A 19669-nucleotide genomic window follows, 5' to 3' on the forward strand; every position below is an offset into this window, starting at 1 on the left:
TATTATGAACACAGAAATTAATGTAGAAAAACATGTTAACACCAGCATGATTCACTACTTCAAAAGAGTGTCCTGATGTAAAATAGCAGTATTCCCGTCAAAGCTGAGAGAATGTAACAGTGAAAACACAACTGAGTCACCTTGAGTGTTTAGGGCAGGGTTCCCATTCTTCTGAAAATCTGTGCTTTTTGTTGCAATGAGGTGGCTTACAAAATGAGAAACACTGATAAATAGAACTAAAGCTGTGTAGGAAAGTACCATCTTGCCTGGCATGTTACCCCCATTTTTCACTGTATATATGTTGTTTTAGTTGTATGTGTCACTGGGACCCTGGTAACCCAGGGACCCAGTGCTCATAAGTGTGCCTGAATGTGTTACCTGTGTAGTGACTAACTGTCTCACTGAGGCTCTGCTAATCAGAACCTCAGTGGTTATGCTCTCTCATTTCTTTCCAAATTGTCACTAACAGGCTAGTGACCATTTTTACCAATTTACATTGGCTTACTGGAACACCCTTATAATTCCCTAGTATATGGTACTGAGGTACCCAGGGTATTGGGGTTCCAGGAGATCCCTATGGGCTGCAGCATTTCTTTTGCCACCCATAGGGAGCTCTGACAATTCTTACACAGGCCTGCCACTGCAGCCTGAGTGAAATAACGTCCACGTTATTTCACAGCCATTTTACACTGCACTTAAGTAACTTATAAGTCACCTATATGTCTAACCTTTACCTGGTAAAGGTTAGGTGCAAAGTTACTTAGTGTGAGGGCACCCTGGCACTAGCCAAGGTGCCCCCACATTGTTCAGAGCCAATTCCCTGAACTTTGTGAGTGCGGGGACACCATTACACGCGTGCACTACATATAGGTCACTACCTATATGTAGCTTCACAATGGTAACTCCGAATATGGCCATGTAACATGTCTATGATCATGGAATTGCCCCCTCTATGCCATCCTGGCATAGTTGGCACAATCCCATGATCCCAGTGGTCTGTAGCACAGACCCTGGTACTGCCAAACTGCCCTTCCTGGGGTTTCACTGCAGCTGCTGCTGCTGCCAACCCCTCAGACAGGCATCTGCCCTCCTGGGGTCCAGCCAGGCCTGGCCCAGGATGGCAGAACAAAGAACTTCCTCTGAGAGAGGGTGTGGCACCCTCTCCCTTTGGAAAATGGTGTGAAGGCAGGGGAGGAGTAGCCTCCCCCAGCCTCTGGAAATGCTTTGTTGGGCACAGAGGTGCCCAATTCTGCATAAGCCAGTCTACACCGGTTCAGGGGACCCCTTAGCCCTGCTCTGGCGCGAAACTGGACAAAGGAAAGGGGAGTGACCACTCCCCTGACCTGCACCTCCCCTGGGAGGTGTCCAGAGCTCCTCCAGTGTGCTCCAGACCTCTGCCATCTTGGAAACAGAGGTGCTGCTGGCACACTGGACTGCTCTGAGTGGCCAGTGCCACCAGGTGACGTCAGAGACTCCTTGTGATAGGCTCCTTCAGGTGTTGCTAGCCTATCCTCTCTCCTAGGTAGCCAAACCCTCTTTTCTGGCTATTTAGGGTCTCTGTCTCTGGGGAAACTTTAGATAACGAATGCAAGAGCTCAGCCGAGTTCCTCTGCATCTCTCTCTTCACCTTCTGATAAGGAATCGACTGCTGACCGCGCTGGAAGCCTGCAAAACTGCAACAAAGTAGCTAAGACGACTACTGCAACTCTGTAACGCTGATCCTGCCGCCTTCTCGACTGTTTTCCTGCTTGTGCATGCTGTGGGGGTAGTCTGCCTCCTCTCTGCACCAGAAGCTCCGAAGAAATCTCCCGTGGGTCGACGGAATCTTCCCCCTGCAACCGCAGGCACCAAAAAGCTGCATTACCGGTCCCTTGGGTCTCCTCTCAGCACGACGAGCGAGGTCCCTCGAATCCAGGAACTCTGTCCAAGTGACCCCCACAGTCCAGTGACTCTTCAGTCCAAGTTTGGTGGAGGTAATTCCTTGCCTCACCTCGCTGGGCTGCATTGCTGGGAACCGCGACTTTTGCAGCTACTCCGGCCCCTGTGCACTTCCGGCGGAAATCCTTTGTGCACAGCCAAGCCTGGGTCCATGGCACTCTAACCTGCATTGCACGACGTTCTAAGTTGGTCTCCGGCGACGTGGGACTCCTTTGTGCGACTTCGGGTGAGCACCGTTTCACGCATCCTCGTAGTGCCTGTTTCTGGCACTTCTCCGGGTGCTACCTGCTGCTGAGAGGGCTCCTTGTCGTGCTCGACGTCCCCTCTTTCTTCTGGTCCAATTTGCGACCTCCTGGTCCCTCCAGGGCCACAGCAGCGTCCAAAAACGCTAACCGCACGATTTGCAGCTAGCAAGGCTTGTTGGTGTTCTTTCGGCGGGAAAACACTTCTGCACGACTCTCCACGGCGAGAGGGATCCGTCCACCCAAGGGGAAGTCTCTAGCCCTTTTCGTTCCTGCAGAAACCTCAGCTTCTTCTGTCCAGTAGAAGCTTCTTTGCACCCGCAGCTGGCATTTCCTGGGCATTTGCCCATCTCCGACTTGCTTGTGACTTTTGGACTTGGTCCCCTTGTTCCACAGGTACCCTAGATTGGAAATCCACAGTTGTTGCATTGTTGGTTTGTGTCTTTCCTGCATTATTCCTCTAACACGACTTCTTTGTCCTTAGGGGAACTTTAGTGCACTTTGCACTCACTTTTCAGGGTCTTGGGGAGGGTTATTTTTCTAACTCTCACTATTTTCTAATAGTCCCAGCGACCCTCTACAAGGTCACATAGGTTTGGGGTCCATTCGTGGTTCGCATTCCACTTTTGGAGTATATGGTTTGTGTTGCCCCTATCCCTATGTTTCCCCATTGCATCCTATTGTAACTATACATTGTTTGCACTGTTTTCTAAGACTATACTGCATATTTTTGCTATTGTGTATATATATCTTGTGTATATTTCCTATCCTCTCACTGAGGGTACACTCTAAGATACTTTGGCATATTGTCATAAAAATAAAGTACCTTTATTTTTAGTATAACTGTGTATTGTGTTTTCTTATGATATTGTGCATATGACACTAAGTGGTACTGTAGTAGCTTCACACGTCTCCTAGTTCAGCCTAAGCTGCTCTGCTAAGCTACCATTATCTATCAGCCTAAGCTGCTAGACACCCTATACACTAATAAGGCATAACTGGGCCTGGTGCAAGGTGCAAGTACCCCTTGGTACTCACTACAAGCCAGTCCAGCCTCCTACATTGGTTGTGCAGCGGTGGGATAAGTGCTTTGAGACTACTTACCACTCTTGTCATTGTACTTTTCATAAGAGAAAAATATACAAAACAAGGTCAGTGTATATACACATAGCCAAAAAGTTTTGCATTTCCTCTTTTCACTCTATTCTAGGTGCTGAAAAGTACTTCTAAACTTTCAAAAAGTTCTTACAAGTTTAAAAAGTTTTTTTCTGTCTTTCTAAAAAGTTCTGAAAACTTTTTTCTCTTTTTCTATCACTTTAACTCTCTCTAAAAAATGTCTGGCACAGGCCAAAATGTTGATCTGTCCAAACTTGCATATGATCACCTTAGCTGGAAAGGAGCAAGGAGTCTCTGCATAGAGAGAGGTTTGAGTGTAGGGAAGAATCCTTCCTTGGAACTGTTACTTAACATGCTTAGAGAACAAGATAAAGCTATAGGTGTCCCATCTGTTGAAAAAGTACCTAATAGTTCCCAATCTGATTCAGGGACTCCCCCAGGAAAAGATTCAGGAAAGAAACTTCCTAGCCTGCCCATTACTAGACAGTCTAGCATAGTTGGTAATGATGATGAGCCACACCATACAAATAGTGTTGTCTCACATCATAGCAAAAGCATTTATTCTCACCATACTGGTAGTAATGTTTATGTTAGCCAAGCTGTTAGGGTGGCTTCTGTAAGGGACAGGTCTCCTTCTGTTCATTCCCATCATACCTCTGTATCTAGGAATGTCCCTCCCACCAACCCTGATGACAGAATGTTAGAGAGGGAACTCAATAAGTTGAGGGTGGAACAAACCAGACTGAAGCTTAAAAAGCAACAGCTGGATTTGGATAGACAGTCTTTTGAACTAGAGAAGGAAAGACAGAAGTTGGGTTTAGAAACCCATGGTGGCAGCAGCAGTATTCCCCATAGTCATCCTGCAAAAGAGCATGATTCCAGGAATCTGCACAAGATAGTTCCCCCTTATAAGGAGGGGGATGACATTAACAAGTGGTTTGCTGCACTTGAGAGGGCCTGTGTTGTACAGGATGTCCCTCAAAGGCAGTGGGCTGCTATCCTATGGCTATCATTTAGTGGAAAAGGTAGGGATAGGCTCCTTACTGTGAAAGAAAATGATGCTAATAATTTCCAAGTTCTTAAGAATGCACTCCTGGATGGTTATGGCTTAACCACTGAACAGTACAGGATAAAGTTCAGAGAGACCAAAAAGGAGTCTTCACAAGACTGGGTTGATTTCATTGACCATTCAGTGAAGGCCTTGGAGGGGTGGTTACATGGCAGTAAAGTTACTGATTATGACAGCCTGTATAACTTGATCCTGAGAGAGCATATTCTTAATAATTGTGTGTCTGATTTGTTGCACCAGTACTTGGTGGACTCTGATCTGACCTCTCCCCAAGAATTGGGAAAGAAGGCAGACAAATGGGTCAGAACAAGGGTGAACAGAAAAGTTCATACAGGGGGTGACAAAGATGGCAACAAAAAGAAGGATGGTAAGTCTTCTGACAAGGGTGGGGACAAATCTAAAAATGAGTCTTCATCAGGCCCACAAAAACACTCTGGTGGGGGTGGTGGGCCCAAATCCTCTTTTAATCAGAACAAGGAAAAGAAACCATGGTGCTATTTATGTAAAATAAAAGGCCATTGGACAACAGATCCCAGTTGTCCAAAGAAAGTCACCAATGCTCCTACCACTACAACCCCTACTGCTACCCCTAGTGTCCCTACTAATAGCAGTGGTGGTGGGAGCAAACCTACTAATAGCCAATCCAAGGGAGTAGCTGGGCTCACTATTGGTAACTTAGTTGGGGTTGGCCTTGTTAGGGAGGCCACAGAGGCTGTGTTAGTCTCTGAGGGGGCTATTGATTTAGCCACCTTAGTTGCTTGTCCCCTTAATATGGATAAGTACAAGCAGCTACCCCTAATAAATGGTGTTGAGGTTCAGGCCTACAGGGACACTGGGGCCAGTGTGACTATGGTCATAGAGAAACTGGTCCACCCTGAACAACACCTACTTGGTCACCAGTACCAAGTAACCGATGCTCACAACAACACACTTAGCCACCCCATGGCTGTTGTTAATCTCAACTGGGGGGGGGTTACTGGTCCAAAGAAAGTTGTGGTAGCTTCAGATTTACCTGTAGACTGTCTATTAGGGAATGATTTGGAGACATCAGCTTGGTCAGATGTGGAGTTGGAGGCCCATGCAGCAATGCTGGGCATCCCAGGGCATATTTTTGCTTTGACAAGGGCTCAGGCCAAAAAGCAAAAAGGACAGGGAAGCTTGGATCCTGGAACAATGGACCAAGTGCTCCCTAAAGCTAGGGCTAGTAGAAGCAAACCACTTCCTACTATCCCTCCCTCTACAGTGGATTCTACTTCTGAGGAAGAAGAATTCCCTCCCTGTGCAGAACCTACACCAGAGGAGCTGGAAGCAGACACTGCTGAGCTTTTGGGTGAAGGGGGGCCTGCCAGAGAGGAGCTGAGTGTGGCACAGCAAACCTGTCCCACATTAGAGGGTCTCAGACAGCAAGCTGTCAAACAGGCTAATGGGGATGTCAGTGACTCTCACAGAGTTTACTGGGAGGACAACCTCTTGTACACTGAGCATAGGGATCCTAAACCTGGAGCTGCCAGGAGATTAGTGATTCCTCGGGAGTACAGAAAGTTCCTCCTAACACTGGCACATGACATTCCCTTAGCTGGGCATCTAGGACAAATGAAAACTTGGGACAGGCTTGTTCCCCTGTTTCATTGGCCTAGAATGTCTGAGGACACAAAGGAATTTTGTAAGTCCTGTGAAACCTGTCAAGCCAGTGGCAAGACAGGTGGCACCCCTTATCCCACTGCCTGTGGTTGGGGTTCCCTTTGAAAGGGTAGGGGTTGACATAGTTGGCCCCCTTGACCCTCCTACTGCTTCAGGCAATAGATTTATCTTGGTGGTAGTGGACCATGCCACAAGATATCCTGAAGCTATTCCTTTAAGGACCACTACAGCACCTGCAGTGGCAAAGGCCGTCCTGGGAATATTTTCCAGGGTGGGCTTCCCAAAGGAAGTAGTATCAGACAGGGGAAGCAATTTCATGTCTGCATACTTAAAGGCCATGTGGAAGGAGTGTGGTGTAACGTACAAGTTCACAACACCCTATCATCCACAAACAAATGGACTGGTGGAGAGATTTAATAAAACTCTCAAAGGCATGATTATGGGTCTCCCTGAAAAACTCCGCAGGAGATGGGATATCCTTCTACCATGCCTCCTTTTTGCCTACAGGGAGGTACCCCAGAAAGGAGTGGGCTTCAGCCCCTTTGAACTTCTTTTTGGACACCCTGTTAGGGGTCCACTCACACTTGTAAAGGAGGGTTGGGAACAACCTTTAAAAGCTCCTAAGCAGGATATTGTGGATTATGTACTTGGCCTCAGATCAAGGATGGCTGAGTACATGAAAAAGGCCAGCAAAAACCTTCAGGCCAGCCAAGAGCTCCAGAAGCAATGGCATGATCAGAAGGCTGTTTTGGTTCAGTACCAACCAGGGCAGAAAGTGTGGGTCTTGGAGCCTGTGGCCCCAAGAGCACTCCAAGATAAATGGAGTGGACCCCACACAATTGTTGAAAAGAAGGGAGAAGTCACCTATTTAGTTGACTTAGGCACTGCCAGGAGTCCCCTTAGGGTGCTCCATGTCAACCGCCTGAAACCCTACTATGACAGGGCTGATCTCACCCTGCTCATGGCAACAGATGAGGGACAGGAAGAAGACAGTGATCCTCTACCTGATCTCTTCTCTTCCACAGAACAAGATGCTCTGGTGGAAGGTGTAGTTTTGGCTGATTGTCTTACTGCTGAGCAGAAAGACAATTGCATAAACCTCCTAGATCAATTCTCTGAACTCTTCTCTACTGTGCCAGGTACCACTTCTTGGTGTGAGCACACTATAGATACTGGAGACAGTTTACCTGTCAAAAGTAAGATCTATAGGCAGCCTGACCATGTCAGGGACTGCATAAAGCAAGAGGTCCAGAAGATGTTAGAACTAGGAGTAGTTGAGCACTCTGACAGTCCATGGGCTTCTCCTGTGGTACTGGTACCAAAACCCCATTCCAAAGATGGAAAGAAGGAAATGCGGTTTTGTGTAGACTATAGAGGTCTCAACTTGGTAACCAAAACTGATGCTCACCCTATACCCAGGGCAGATGAGCTCATAGATACACTGGCATCTGCCAAGTATCTAAGCACTTTTGACTTGACTGCAGGGTATTGGCAGATCAAATTGTCAGAAGATGCTAAACCTAAGACTGCATTTTCAACCATTGGAGGACATTACCAGTTTACTGTAATGCCTTTTGGTTTGAAAAATGCACCTGCCACTTTTCAGAGGTTGGTGAACACAGTCCTGCAAGGGCTGGAAGCTTTCAGTGCAGCATATTTGGACGATATAGCTGTCTTTAGCTCCAGCTGGGATGATCACCTGGTCCACCTATGGAAAGTTTTGGAGGCACTGCAAAAGGCAGGCCTCACTATCAAGGCTTCAAAGTGCCAGATAGGGCAGGGTAAGGTGGTTTATCTGGGACACCTTGTTGGTGGGGAATAGATTGCACCACTTCAGGGGAAAATCCAAACAATTATTGATTGGGTTCCCCCTACCACTCAGACTCAGGTGAGAGCATTCCTAGGCCTCACTGGGTATTACAGGAGGTTCATTAAGAACTATGGCTCCATTGCAGCCCCTCTTAATGACCTCACATCCAAGAAAATGCCTAAAAAGGTATTATGGACAGCAAACTGTCAGAAAGCTTTTGAGGAGCTGAAGCAGGCCATGTGCTCTGCACCTGTCCTGAAAAGCCCTTGTTACTCTAAAAAATTCTATGTCCAGACTGATGCATCTGAATTAGGAGTAGGGGCAGTCCTATCACAACTTAATTCTGAGGGCAAGGATCAACCTGTTGCTTTTATTAGTAGGAGGTTGACCCCTAGAGAAAAGCGTTGGTCTGCCATTGAGAGGGAGGCCTTTGCTGTGGTCTGGGCTCTGAAGAAGTTGAGGCCATACCTGTTTGGCACTCACTTCATTGTTCAGACAGACCACAAACCTCTACTTTGGCTAAAACAAATGAAAGGTGAAAATCCAAAATTGTTGAGGTGGTCCATATCCCTACAGGGAATGGACTATACAGTGGAACATAGACCTGGGAGTAGCCACTCCAATGCAGATGGACTCTCCAGATATTTCCACTTAGACAATGAAGACTCATCAGGTCATGGCTAGTCTTATTGTCCTTCGTTTGGGGGGGGGGGGGTTGTGTAGGAAAGTACCATCTTGCCTGGCATGTTACCCCCATTTTTCACTGTATATATGTTGTTTTAGTTGTATGTGTCACTGGGACCCTGGTAACCCAGGGCCCCAGTGCTCATAAGTGTGCCTGAATGTGTTACCTGTGTAGTGACTAACTGTCTCACTGAGGCTCTGCTAATCAGAACCTCAGTGGTTATGCTCTCTCATTTCTTTCCAAATTGTCACTAACAGGCTAGTGACCATTTTTACCAATTTACATTGGCTTACTGGAACACCCTTATAATTCCCTAGTATATGGTACTGAGGTACCCAGGGTATTGGGGTTCCAGGAGATCCCTATGGGCTGCAGCATTTCTTTTGCCACCCATAGGGAGCTCTGACAATTCTTACACAGGCCTGCCACTGCAGCCTGAGTGAAATAACGTCCACGTTATTTCACAGCCATTTTACACTGCACTTAAGTAACTTATAAGTCACCTATATGTCTAACCTTTACCTGGTAAAGGTTAGGTGCAAAGTTACTTAGTGTGAGGGCACCCTGGCACTAGCCAAGGTGCCCCCACATTGTTCAGAGCCAATTCACTGAACTTTGTGAGTGCGGGGACACCATTACACGCGTGCACTACATATAGGTCACTACCTATATGTAGCTTCACCATGGTAACTCCGAATATGGCCATGTAACATGTCTATGATCATGGAATTGCCCCCTCTATGCCATCCTGGCATAGTTGGCACAATCCCATGATCCCAGTGGTCTGTAGCACAGACCCTGGTACTGCCAAACTGCCCTTCCTGGGGTTTCACTGCAGCTGCTGCTGCTGCCAACCCCTCAGACAGGCATCTGCCCTCCTGGGGTCCAGCCAGGCCTGGCCCAGGATGGCAGAACAAAGAACTTCCTCTGAGAGAGGGTGTGACACCCTCTCCCTTTGGAAAATGGTGTGAAGGCAGGGGAGGAGTAGCCTCCCCCAGCCTCTGGAAATGCTTTGTTGGGCACAGAGGTGCCCAATTCTGCATAAGCCAGTCTACACCGGTTCAGGGGACCCCTTAGCCCTGCTCTGGCGCGAAACTGGACAAAGGAAAGGGGAGTGACCACTCCCCTGACCTGCACCTCCCCTGGGAGGTGTCCAGAGCTCCTCCAGTGTGCTCCAGACCTCTGCCATCTTGGAAACAGAGGTGCTGCTGGCACACTGGACTGCTCTGAGTGGCCAGTGCCACCAGGTGACGTCAGAGACTCCTTGTGATAGGCTCCTTCAGGTGTTGCTAGCCTATCCTCTCTCCTAGGTAGCCAAACCCTCTTTTCTGGCTATTTAGGGTCTCTGTCTCTGGGGAAACTTTAGATAACGAATGCAAGAGCTCAGCCGAGTTCCTCTGCATCTCTCTCTTCACCTTCTGATAAGGAATCGACTGCTGACCGCGCTGGAAGCCTGCAAAACTGCAACAAAGTAGCTAAGACGACTACTGCAACTCTGTAACGCTGATCCTGCCGCCTTCTCGACTGTTTTCCTGCTTGTGCATGCTGTGGGGGTAGTCTGCCTCCTCTCTGCACCAGAAGCTCCGAAGAAATCTCCCGTGGGTCGACGGAATCTTCCCGCTGCAACCGCAGGCACCAAAAAGCTGCATTACCGGTCCCTTGGGTCTCCTGTCAGCACGACGAGCGAGGTCCCTCGAATCCAGCAACTCTGTCCAAGTGACCCCCACAGTCCAGTGACTCTTCAGTCCAAGTTTGGTGGAGGTAAGTCCTTGCCTCACCTCGCTGGGCTGCATTGCTGGGAACCGCGACTTTTGCAGCTACTCCGGCCCCTGTGCACTTCCGGTGGAAATCCTTTGTGCACAGCCAAGCCTGGGTCCATGGCACTCTAACCTGCATTGCACGACGTTCTAAGTTGGTCTCCGGCGACGTGGGACTCCTTTGTGCGACTTCGGGTGAGCACCGTTTCACGCATCCTCGTAGTGCCTGTTTCTGGCACTTCTCCGGGTGCTACCTGCTGCTGAGAGGGCTCCTTGTCTTGCTCGACGTCCCCTCTCTCTTCTGGTCCAATTTGCGACCTCCTGGTCCCTCCAGGGCCACAGCAGCGTCCAAAAACGCTAACCGCACGATTTGCAGCTAGCAAGGCTTGTTGGCGTTCTTTCGGCGGGAAAACACTTCTGCACGACTCTCCACGGCGAGAGGGATCCGTCCACCAAAGGGGAAGTCTCTAGCCCTTTTCGTTCCTGCAGAAACCTCAGCTTCTTCTGTCCAGTAGAAGCTTCTTTGCACCCGCAGCTGGCATTTCCTGGGCATTTGCCCATCTCCGACTTGCTTGTGACTTTTGGACTTGGTCCCCTTGTTCCACAGGTACCCTAGATTGGAAATCCACAGTTGTTGCATTGTTGGTTTGTGTCTTTCCTGCATTATTCCTCTAACACGACTTCTTTGTCCTTAGGGGAACTTTAGTGCACTTTGCACTCACTTTTCAGGGTCTTGGGGAGGGTTATTTTTCTAACTCTCACTATTTTCTAATAGTCCCAGCGACCCTCTACAAGGTCACATAGGTTTGGGGTCCATTCGTGGTTCGCATTCCACTTTTGGAGTATATGGTTTGTGTTGCCCCTATCCCTATGTTTCCCCATTGCATCCTATTGTAACTATACATTGTTTGCACTGTTTTCTAAGACTATACTGCATATTTTTGCTATTGTGTATATATATCTTGTGTATATTTCCTATCCTCTCACTGAGGGTACACTCTAAGATACTTTGGCATATTGTCATAAAAATAAAGTACCTTTATTTTTAGTATAACTGTGTATTGTGTTTTCTTATGATATTGTGCATATGACACTAAGTGGTACTGTAGTAGCTTCACACGTCTCCTAGTTCAGCCTAAGCTGCTCTGCTAAGCTACCATTATCTATCAGCCTAAGCTGCTAGACACCCTATACACTTATAAGGGATAACTGGGCCTGGTGCAAGGTGCAAGTACCCCTTGGTACTCACTACAAGCCAGTCCAGCCTCCTACAAGCTGTCCTTCAGCAATCACATTGATGCAACTAGAGCAGCTGTACTCAAGTCTGGAGGTGTGTGCGGATACTGGCATCTAGTGGCTATTATAGGATTTGCAGTTCTTTGAAACGATCTGCAAAGCTTCACTGCTGAAAAATGTGTGTAGCATTAATAGTTTTGTAGTGACCGCAGCACTCCTGGCTGAATTTGGTGGCACACCAGGCTGCTGTGGTGCACAGTTATGGAACTACTGTCATAGTACATTCCCCACTCACATCCCCAGCCCTCAGAGCCCAAGTTTAGTGTGGTTGAAGACTTCCACCATCTTGAAAATGATCAAAGTGGGTATAGGTAGCCCAGGGATCTTTTACCCCATTGGTCAGGGTGTGTCGAGGAGTCATCCCCAACTAGTAGCTGATGCCAGGTATAAATGTGGTATCTTCTGTACCGAGCTGAAAACTCTTGGGCTTGAGGAAGACCAGAAGAGGACTAAACCTGCTGTTTGCGACCTTGGAAGAGTACTGGAGGCCTGGAACTGATCTACCTTGTACCTAAGACAAATAAGTGGTCATAAGGCTTATGTCCTGTTAAATCTACAGGGACAAAACAAGCTACAGGGTACTACAGGGGACCGTTTTTTGCAATTGGACTTGGACTGAACCTTTCTATTTGGCCTCTGCCTGGCACCCTGTGAGTCTGTAAGAGTTCCCTGAGGCCCTATGGGGCTTGTAGAAGTGTACTCCTGTGGTGGATGGGACTTGAAGACTAAGGTCGAAATGTAAACTCTTTGACCAGGAGGAACCTGGTTGGTGTATCTGGCCTGTCCTCCATCACAGTCAGCGTAAAATTGCACCAGAGTCCAAAACTGCTGCAACTACTCATTATCATCGGCACGTTATGATTCTACTTAAAACTTTACCAAATGATGGGGGTCATTACGATGTGTAATAGTGGAGGTAGTACCTCCAACAGGCTGGCGGTACATACCGCCACTATTATGACATTTGCGGTTTGGGCAAAGCCAAACCGCCAAGTTAACACACCGACCGCCACAGCGGTAACAACCAGGCCACCCATGGCATTTTGACCCCGCCCACCACCATGGTTTCCGTGGTTTCTGTACCGCCATGAAAACCATGGCGGTAGGCACTATCAGTGCCAGGGAATTTCTTCCCTGGCACTGATAGGGGTCTCCTCTGCCCCCCTCCCCTCCTGAGAGTCCTCAACCACCCTCCCTCTGCTGACCCCCCCACATATACACACATACACGCACATAAATACACAGCCATACACACACGCATTCCCACATTCACCCTCACATGCATACATTCATACACACTCACAGCAACACTCACTAACATACATCCAGGCACACACGCAATCACACAACACAACATGCATGTACACACACACACCCATTCATGCACACACGCATTACACACGCATGCACGCATTCAAACACAGTCACACACACCCCCACACGTGCACACAACACACCCCACCTACCTCTCCTGTCGGAGAACCCGACTTACCTGCTTGCAGGGGGTCCTCGGGCAGGAGACAGGACGCGGCGCTGCTGCCAGCAGCATCGTCCGCCAGCAAAACACCACCAGGCCGTATCATGGCTCATGATACGGTCGGCGGCGTTCTGCTGGCATGGCACTGCTGCTGGCAGCAGCACCACCTTACCGCCGCCCGCCGCAATGACCGTAGCCAGAATTCTGCCAGCCTTCTGGCGGAATTCCGGCTATGATCATAATTTGATGGACAGTTGGTGGCCACGACAATGGTATGTTGGCGGCCATCGACGTGGCGGTAGGTGGCAGTTGCTGCCAATGTTACAATGAGGACCTATATCTCCAGTTCCCCTCATAGGATTTTTGTTATTTTGTTGTCATTTTAGTTATAAAATTTTACTCATATTTTTCTAATTAATTATGGGATTTTTGTTTTTCATTTCAGCGTTATTAGTGCTTAGGTACTGCATAAGTACTTTATACATCACCTTAATGTAAGCCTGTCTGCTCTGTGTCATAGCAGCCTTGGGGTTGAGTGCAGATTAATTTAGTGCCTTTGATGGTTCACCCTGACAATGGTTGTGATTATTCTTTGAGGTGGGTAGTTGTCCCACTCCAAATAATAATCCAGTTTCTTTCAGCAGAGTTTGGCAGTCTTTCCTTGAAAAGTGACATAAGATATACTGAGTAACTTCAGCTGTTTTTTCATGGCCATATCCAAACTTGGAATACCCATTATTCTTTAGATTGTATTATAGAAAAGGCAAGCAATACATTAGTCACCATCTTGTAATCTCATAGATGCAAAAACTGGCTAGTATTTCTTAATGACAGTAGTATCTTTGTGGGATGGTCTTGAAGTATCTTGGATAGTTCCTTGGATGATGTTTGAATAAATCCTCCCAAACATGTCAAAGCACTAAAACTATGTGCCTGAGACGGTGCCAGGGGAGTGCTTTTTAAGAGAATTCCAGCCAAAAGGTATGATGATCTGTTTGTCAGCATTGCTACCATAAATGTTTCATGGGGTTTACTTCCTTTTGCCCCCTGTGGAGCAAATACTCAGTGCTTAAACTGTCACAGACTAGTCAGGCCAATATTTCAACATATAAGAAGTCTGTAAAACACAAATCTTTGTGGACATACTCTAAATGCCTGCATTGAGGAATCATGGTAATTTGCTCATGAAATACTATAATTACCAACTTTCCATCATGCACTGGTGGGCCCATACGCTTGCATAAAAGCACCCTCATGCATATGTAAAATATATTCTTTAAACCAAAACTGTGAAAATGAAGCCTAATAAAGGATCTTCCTTGCAAACAAACTGCAACAGGTAAGCTCATTGAAACCACCCCTTTTCCTTGCAAATATGCTTTAATAATATGAATCTTTAATTTGCCTACGTAGGAGTTCGGATTGTTTCTCTAGCCTCATGAAGAGGCACTGTTTTTCGAGAAATTTGATGAATTCAGAGAACTATACATCCATGGATGAGAAACATGATATTAAAAAAAAAAAAAACAATTAGACAGCCCTTAGACGGTAAAATCAAAAAGGTGCATTTACCTTGCTCTCTCTCCATCCTCTGTCTTTTCTTCCTCCCTGTACCACAAAACAAATTTTAATTGATGTTTAAGTTCAAACAATGACACATGTTTCATTGTACTCCAGAAGCCCAGCTCCACATCCAACTTTAACGCTCAGGACTAATCCTAATAGACTGTATCAGAAGAACTGAACCCAATGGTGTTATTTGCATGTAATAGAGACAGAAATTCTTAACATGCAATTATCGGGAAAGAGCCTTGGGGGGCTTCACTGAAGGGGGGCAAAATCAAATGAACAATGGACCGAGCGGTTCATCAAGACTGGCTTTGAAGGATGTCTCTGAAAATCCAGAGCCACTCCATAGTTAAGGTGTTTCATAATTTGAAAAGCTATCTTGTAATTAACCAGCAGCACAGTTTTTTGGCAAGTACCCTCCCAACTGATTAGAAACGCAGCTGGGTGTTTATATTTGCCCTACAATTCAAATAACTATAAACAGTAATCTCAGAACATTCCTCCAAGAAAAACAGTCAGAATAGCCTTAAGGGAATATCACCTCCTCTAGTCTCAAGAAGATAAGGTTCTGAATATCTTGCCCCTCTAATGTACCACAGCATATGTGATTAAGGGCCTGATTTAAATGTTGGCGGTAATGGTCCCGCCCTTGACTTTTTTACTGTAAACCGACTTGCTGCCACAATGGTCCACCCACCGTATTTAGATGTTGGCGGTCTTTCAGTTGAAAGACTACATTCGAACCGCCATCTCCGCCAATGAAACACTGCCTGTGTCAAAAACAGGAAAGGGAAAAGGGGATGCTGGTGGGACCGCAGCCAGCCTTCCTGCAGTGCAGATTTAGATGTGTCTTACTGCCAAGGAAATGGTGGAAGTGCAATCTCCACCCCTTAGTTAGTGGATTGTGGGGCAGGGGGTGAAAACTCACCCTTTTCCACTTTCCACCCCCTTGTTCGACTGAACACAACTGGACAACACTTACCATTACCGCTGCCACCGACGCACAGAGAAAACATGCCACCCCCCCATTCAACAGACTACAAGGTAAGAATGCCGCTTTGCCACTGTACATTGGGTGGGCACTGTATGGGAGGTGGGGAATACTGGAGACATATACATGTCACAGTATTTATAATCACTGTGACATGCATATGCTGGGGACACAAGTGAGTCATACACAGGTGGGGACAATGGTACACAACACATATCGCACACATACACAATTGTCATTATGGTGCCAGTATTCATTGGCAAATGAATGCTTGCACCACAATGACGATACATTCACACCTGTGTCCATGTGTGTACATTGCCGGGGACCTGCCATGTTGTGCTGCAAGTTGTGTGTGTTAGTCAATATGTGTATGTGTGTATGCGATGTGATTGGCTATTTGAGGCGGGGGAGCGGGTGTCTGAATGTGTTTTGTGTAGCTGAGTGTGTAGTTGCGTTGGTTGTTGTGGATGTGTCGTGTGGGGGTGAAAAGTAAATTGTGTGTATGTTGTGTCATGGATATATGGCAATGTATGTTTTCGGCATCTCTTGGTTGTGTTGTGTTAGAATGAAAATGATTCATTGTTTGAATGTGTTGTGTGGTGTGTGGGTACACCGATGGCTAAGGGACAGTGTGTGTGTGTGTGTGTGTGTGTAACTTAACTCTCTTCCATAGGCACTGCCATTGTACGAAGTCCATAGAGCCCCACTGCTGTCTTCCAGCGTCAGCAAACTGCCACCTTTCAGACCACCAGCAGAACTGTAACATCCGAATACGGCAGGCGGAAGACCGTCAACGTGACGGTATTTTCTGGTCCGTGCACGGTGCAAAGGACTTCTCCTTTGACTGGTAAAGATTTCATGAAGGGTCTAAAAAAGTATCATCGTTCATCAACAAGCCAGCACTTTAGTGAAAAAATATTTCTCTTGGGATGCAGGTGGGTCTCCTCTCAATGTAAAAACTCTTGAAATGGTATTTAACTTTCAAGACTGTCATTATACTTGTAGTCACACATACCCACTTATATCAATTTCCAAAACACCAATGTAGTCCAAGTCTGCTTCCACATTTTTAAGTTTTGACCTGTAGGCAAGCTTTAGTTATCTGTGGTCAAATACCTATTGTCTCTACAATACAATATAAAAAGAATGGACTTTGGGTCAGCCTCTTGCTCACAATTGGATGGCTTTCTTGTCTACCTCAGTTCTCTGCTTCTTATTCAAAGGCCTCACTCTATATTCTTGTGTTTTTCACACCTATTGACAATGGGAGTGTATTGCTTTCTGCCCTCCCCACCATGCCTGCTTTATTTTATTACTGACATATTTTATTTTTGCAAGGGTCTGGCAACTACAAACTGCTACAGGGCCACTTGCGTTTGGGTTCAGCTCCTTGTGCTATTATAACTGATGGCCCACTGGCTCCCCTGCTTACCACTTTTTTAACTGCTTATGTTAATTACTTTTTGCAAGGGCCTGGGAGCTCCTCTGCCAACTGCCTGCTAATGCCTCTTATTGAGATGCAACACATGCTTACATTTTATGTTTTAAATGTACTATTCCGTGCAAGATGCACATTTGCCGGCTTAAAATGGTAAATTAAAAATAAACCTAAAATTCACAAGATTGCTACCACATCTGCATATATGGCAGCCACTGTGGGAAAAATATATTTCATTCTATAATGGCTACCCTGTGCATATATATATGGCAGGAATTTTGTGGTTTTTTAAAATTTGTTTGGATTTACACTTTATTCCTAATTTATGCTTCCAGGTTGGTCGACGGACAAAATAAATCAGTTTTGGCAAAGCTAATATGTGTCACACGTGAGACATAGTGATTTGCCAAGGCTTGTTATTGAATGTAGTTTCTTGCATTAAACACAACTGCTCTCTACCACTGTTGATCTATAGGCCTCGTAAGAAACATATGCATAGAGCACTGCACTCCTTTCTTGGATCATGTTACTGATGTCCAGAGGTTATCTATTTGTGACCCAATATAATGCAGTACACTGTTCTGAAAACTGGAGTCATACTCAAACCCAACTCGGGGAGAATGATCAGGTCATTTAGGCACTTAATTGTTAGAAGCAAGAGCCCTCACCTGCCAATAGGTGGCATGCTTCATCATCGGGCCTGCTCCTCGTTGGGCCAGAGCCGCAATGCCTAACAGTCCCCGCATAGGGGCTCTTTGCCAGAGATCTTTTGGTTGGGGAGAGCCGATTTTCCTTTGGTTCCTATGGTTATATGAGGTGAAGGACTGGAATGTGTGAAGTTAAATTTACTATAGGCTGTGTGAAAGGATATTTGTATTACTGCCCAACAGGCCTATTTCAGGATTTCTAGGGGCTAGAACCTAGAAAAATTAAGTTCCTGCCCTCTACGTGGAACTGTGTAAAAAACATTTTTAGGCCAGTGTGCTGGTCGACATGTTTCATGCCCTTGACATCCACATGGATCAAGCGGCATTTCTTCAGGACCAAAAAAAAAATTACCTAGTCCTCACAATTAGACTAGAATGTGTGCTGTCAGTGTATATCTCTGTAGGTGTAACTTATACTCATATCTGGATTCCCTATTGGGGATGACACTTGTAGGGTAAGGAGAAGGTCCCTTGGAAATTCCCAAGCTGTTAGACTGCTGCAGAATTCTGCCGTTAGTCCTCTTTGGGCAACCTACCTTCTGGCCGCAAACCCAGAAGTAGCCTATTTGTGACCTTAGGAATTAAGATGATTAAAGATGTGTCTCCACTATGTTATTGATAGAGGTTTCACTAAACAGGGTGCCTAGCACCCGTAAGCCTAACTGTAATAGAGCAAAACATGTTTCTTATTAGATACACTTCATGAGTAGGACAAATGAAAACCTGCATCTTGTGGCTCCACATCTACATTGACTAAGCACCACTGTGTAGCATCTCATACTAAGGCGACTGTTGGAGAAGTAAGGCAAAACCTTTTCATCTGTCACTATTTTACCTTATCTTTAGTATTCCAGGTGGATACCTTGTTGGTAATAGGACAAATTATAGATGGCTCTATGATATAGAGTAAGATGTATTGTACTAGTTTCACTTACCCTGTAGAATAAATTACTGGTCGTACTTGCAATTTGAAACTTTTGAGTAAGTTTCCATTGGTGTAATCAAAACACTCTAGGTTTCCAGGATTATTATGTTTTCAGAATATATCACAATGGACAAAGATAATTAAAGTATGCCTCCCTAATATTATTTGAGCTGAATGCATTATAGATAACAATAAATTTTTATTTCATGAAACCCCTGTTTTCATTTCTTGCTTTCTTCTATTATATTAACACTGCGCTGGGAATCAGAAACTTTCAAGAGGGGAAAAAAAGCTGCAGCGGGCGGACAGAGAGGAAGCTCACTGAGCAGCAAGCAGGCACAGAGGTGCACACTGGTGAGGAACACGCATGTTGTGATCCTAAGTTTTGGCGCAGAGTCTCCCACATTTGGGGCAAATGTCATTTATTGATGCACTATCATTCATTTTTTGAAACGTTTGTGTTTTCGTTTCTTGGAGAGCGGCTTTTCTCTTTTCGGTTGTTTCCCACTTCTGAGGCAGTCTTACTCTTTTGTTAACAGTCTTGCTCCTTGCAGCACAGTCTCACTTATTTGGTATGAGTGCCACAGCTTTGGAGTATAATCTCAGTCACTGGGTGAGTCACACTTCTTGCCCATTTGCAGTGGTCCCATTGACTTTAACAGATTTGTGCACTGGGGAATCCTCAGAAATCCATTTGGGCTTGAGATCTCTGAAGACTTGCGAAAGACCTGTGGTGCCTGAATGTTATAGGAGGAGTTGAACAGATTCAAGTAGCTGAGAATCCAGGGCAATGCTTTCACACGAAACCCCTCACCTTGAAAAAACAAAACCTGTACTGCTGATGGATGTGCATGGTGGAAGGAGACTGATGAAGAGAGGGACGTTTTGGAACTAGGGACACAGAAATAAAACAACCTGTGACTGTTGCTACAACTTGGCGTCCATGTTGTTCAGGATGGGGTAAGGGCAGAATGCACATAGAAGACAGGAGACAGATTAGAAGGG

General features: G+C 46.1%; 1 protein-coding gene across 2 annotated transcripts in view; it reads right to left on the minus strand.

Annotated features, from left to right (window-relative positions):
- ATCAY (ATCAY kinesin light chain interacting caytaxin) overlaps window positions 1-19669 on the minus strand; it is a 146439-nt gene that overhangs the window by 9570 nt on the left and 117200 nt on the right. For both annotated transcript variants that reach the window (XM_069216270.1, XM_069216271.1), the window contains exon 11: window positions 14604-14639. In XM_069216270.1, the coding sequence (XP_069072371.1) occupies window positions 14604-14639 (36 nt within the window). The remainder of the gene's footprint in view (window positions 1-14603; window positions 14640-19669) is intronic.

This window comes from Pleurodeles waltl, chromosome 12 (genome assembly GCF_031143425.1).
Source record: "Pleurodeles waltl isolate 20211129_DDA chromosome 12, aPleWal1.hap1.20221129, whole genome shotgun sequence".
NCBI lineage: Eukaryota > Metazoa > Chordata > Amphibia > Caudata > Salamandridae > Pleurodeles > Pleurodeles waltl.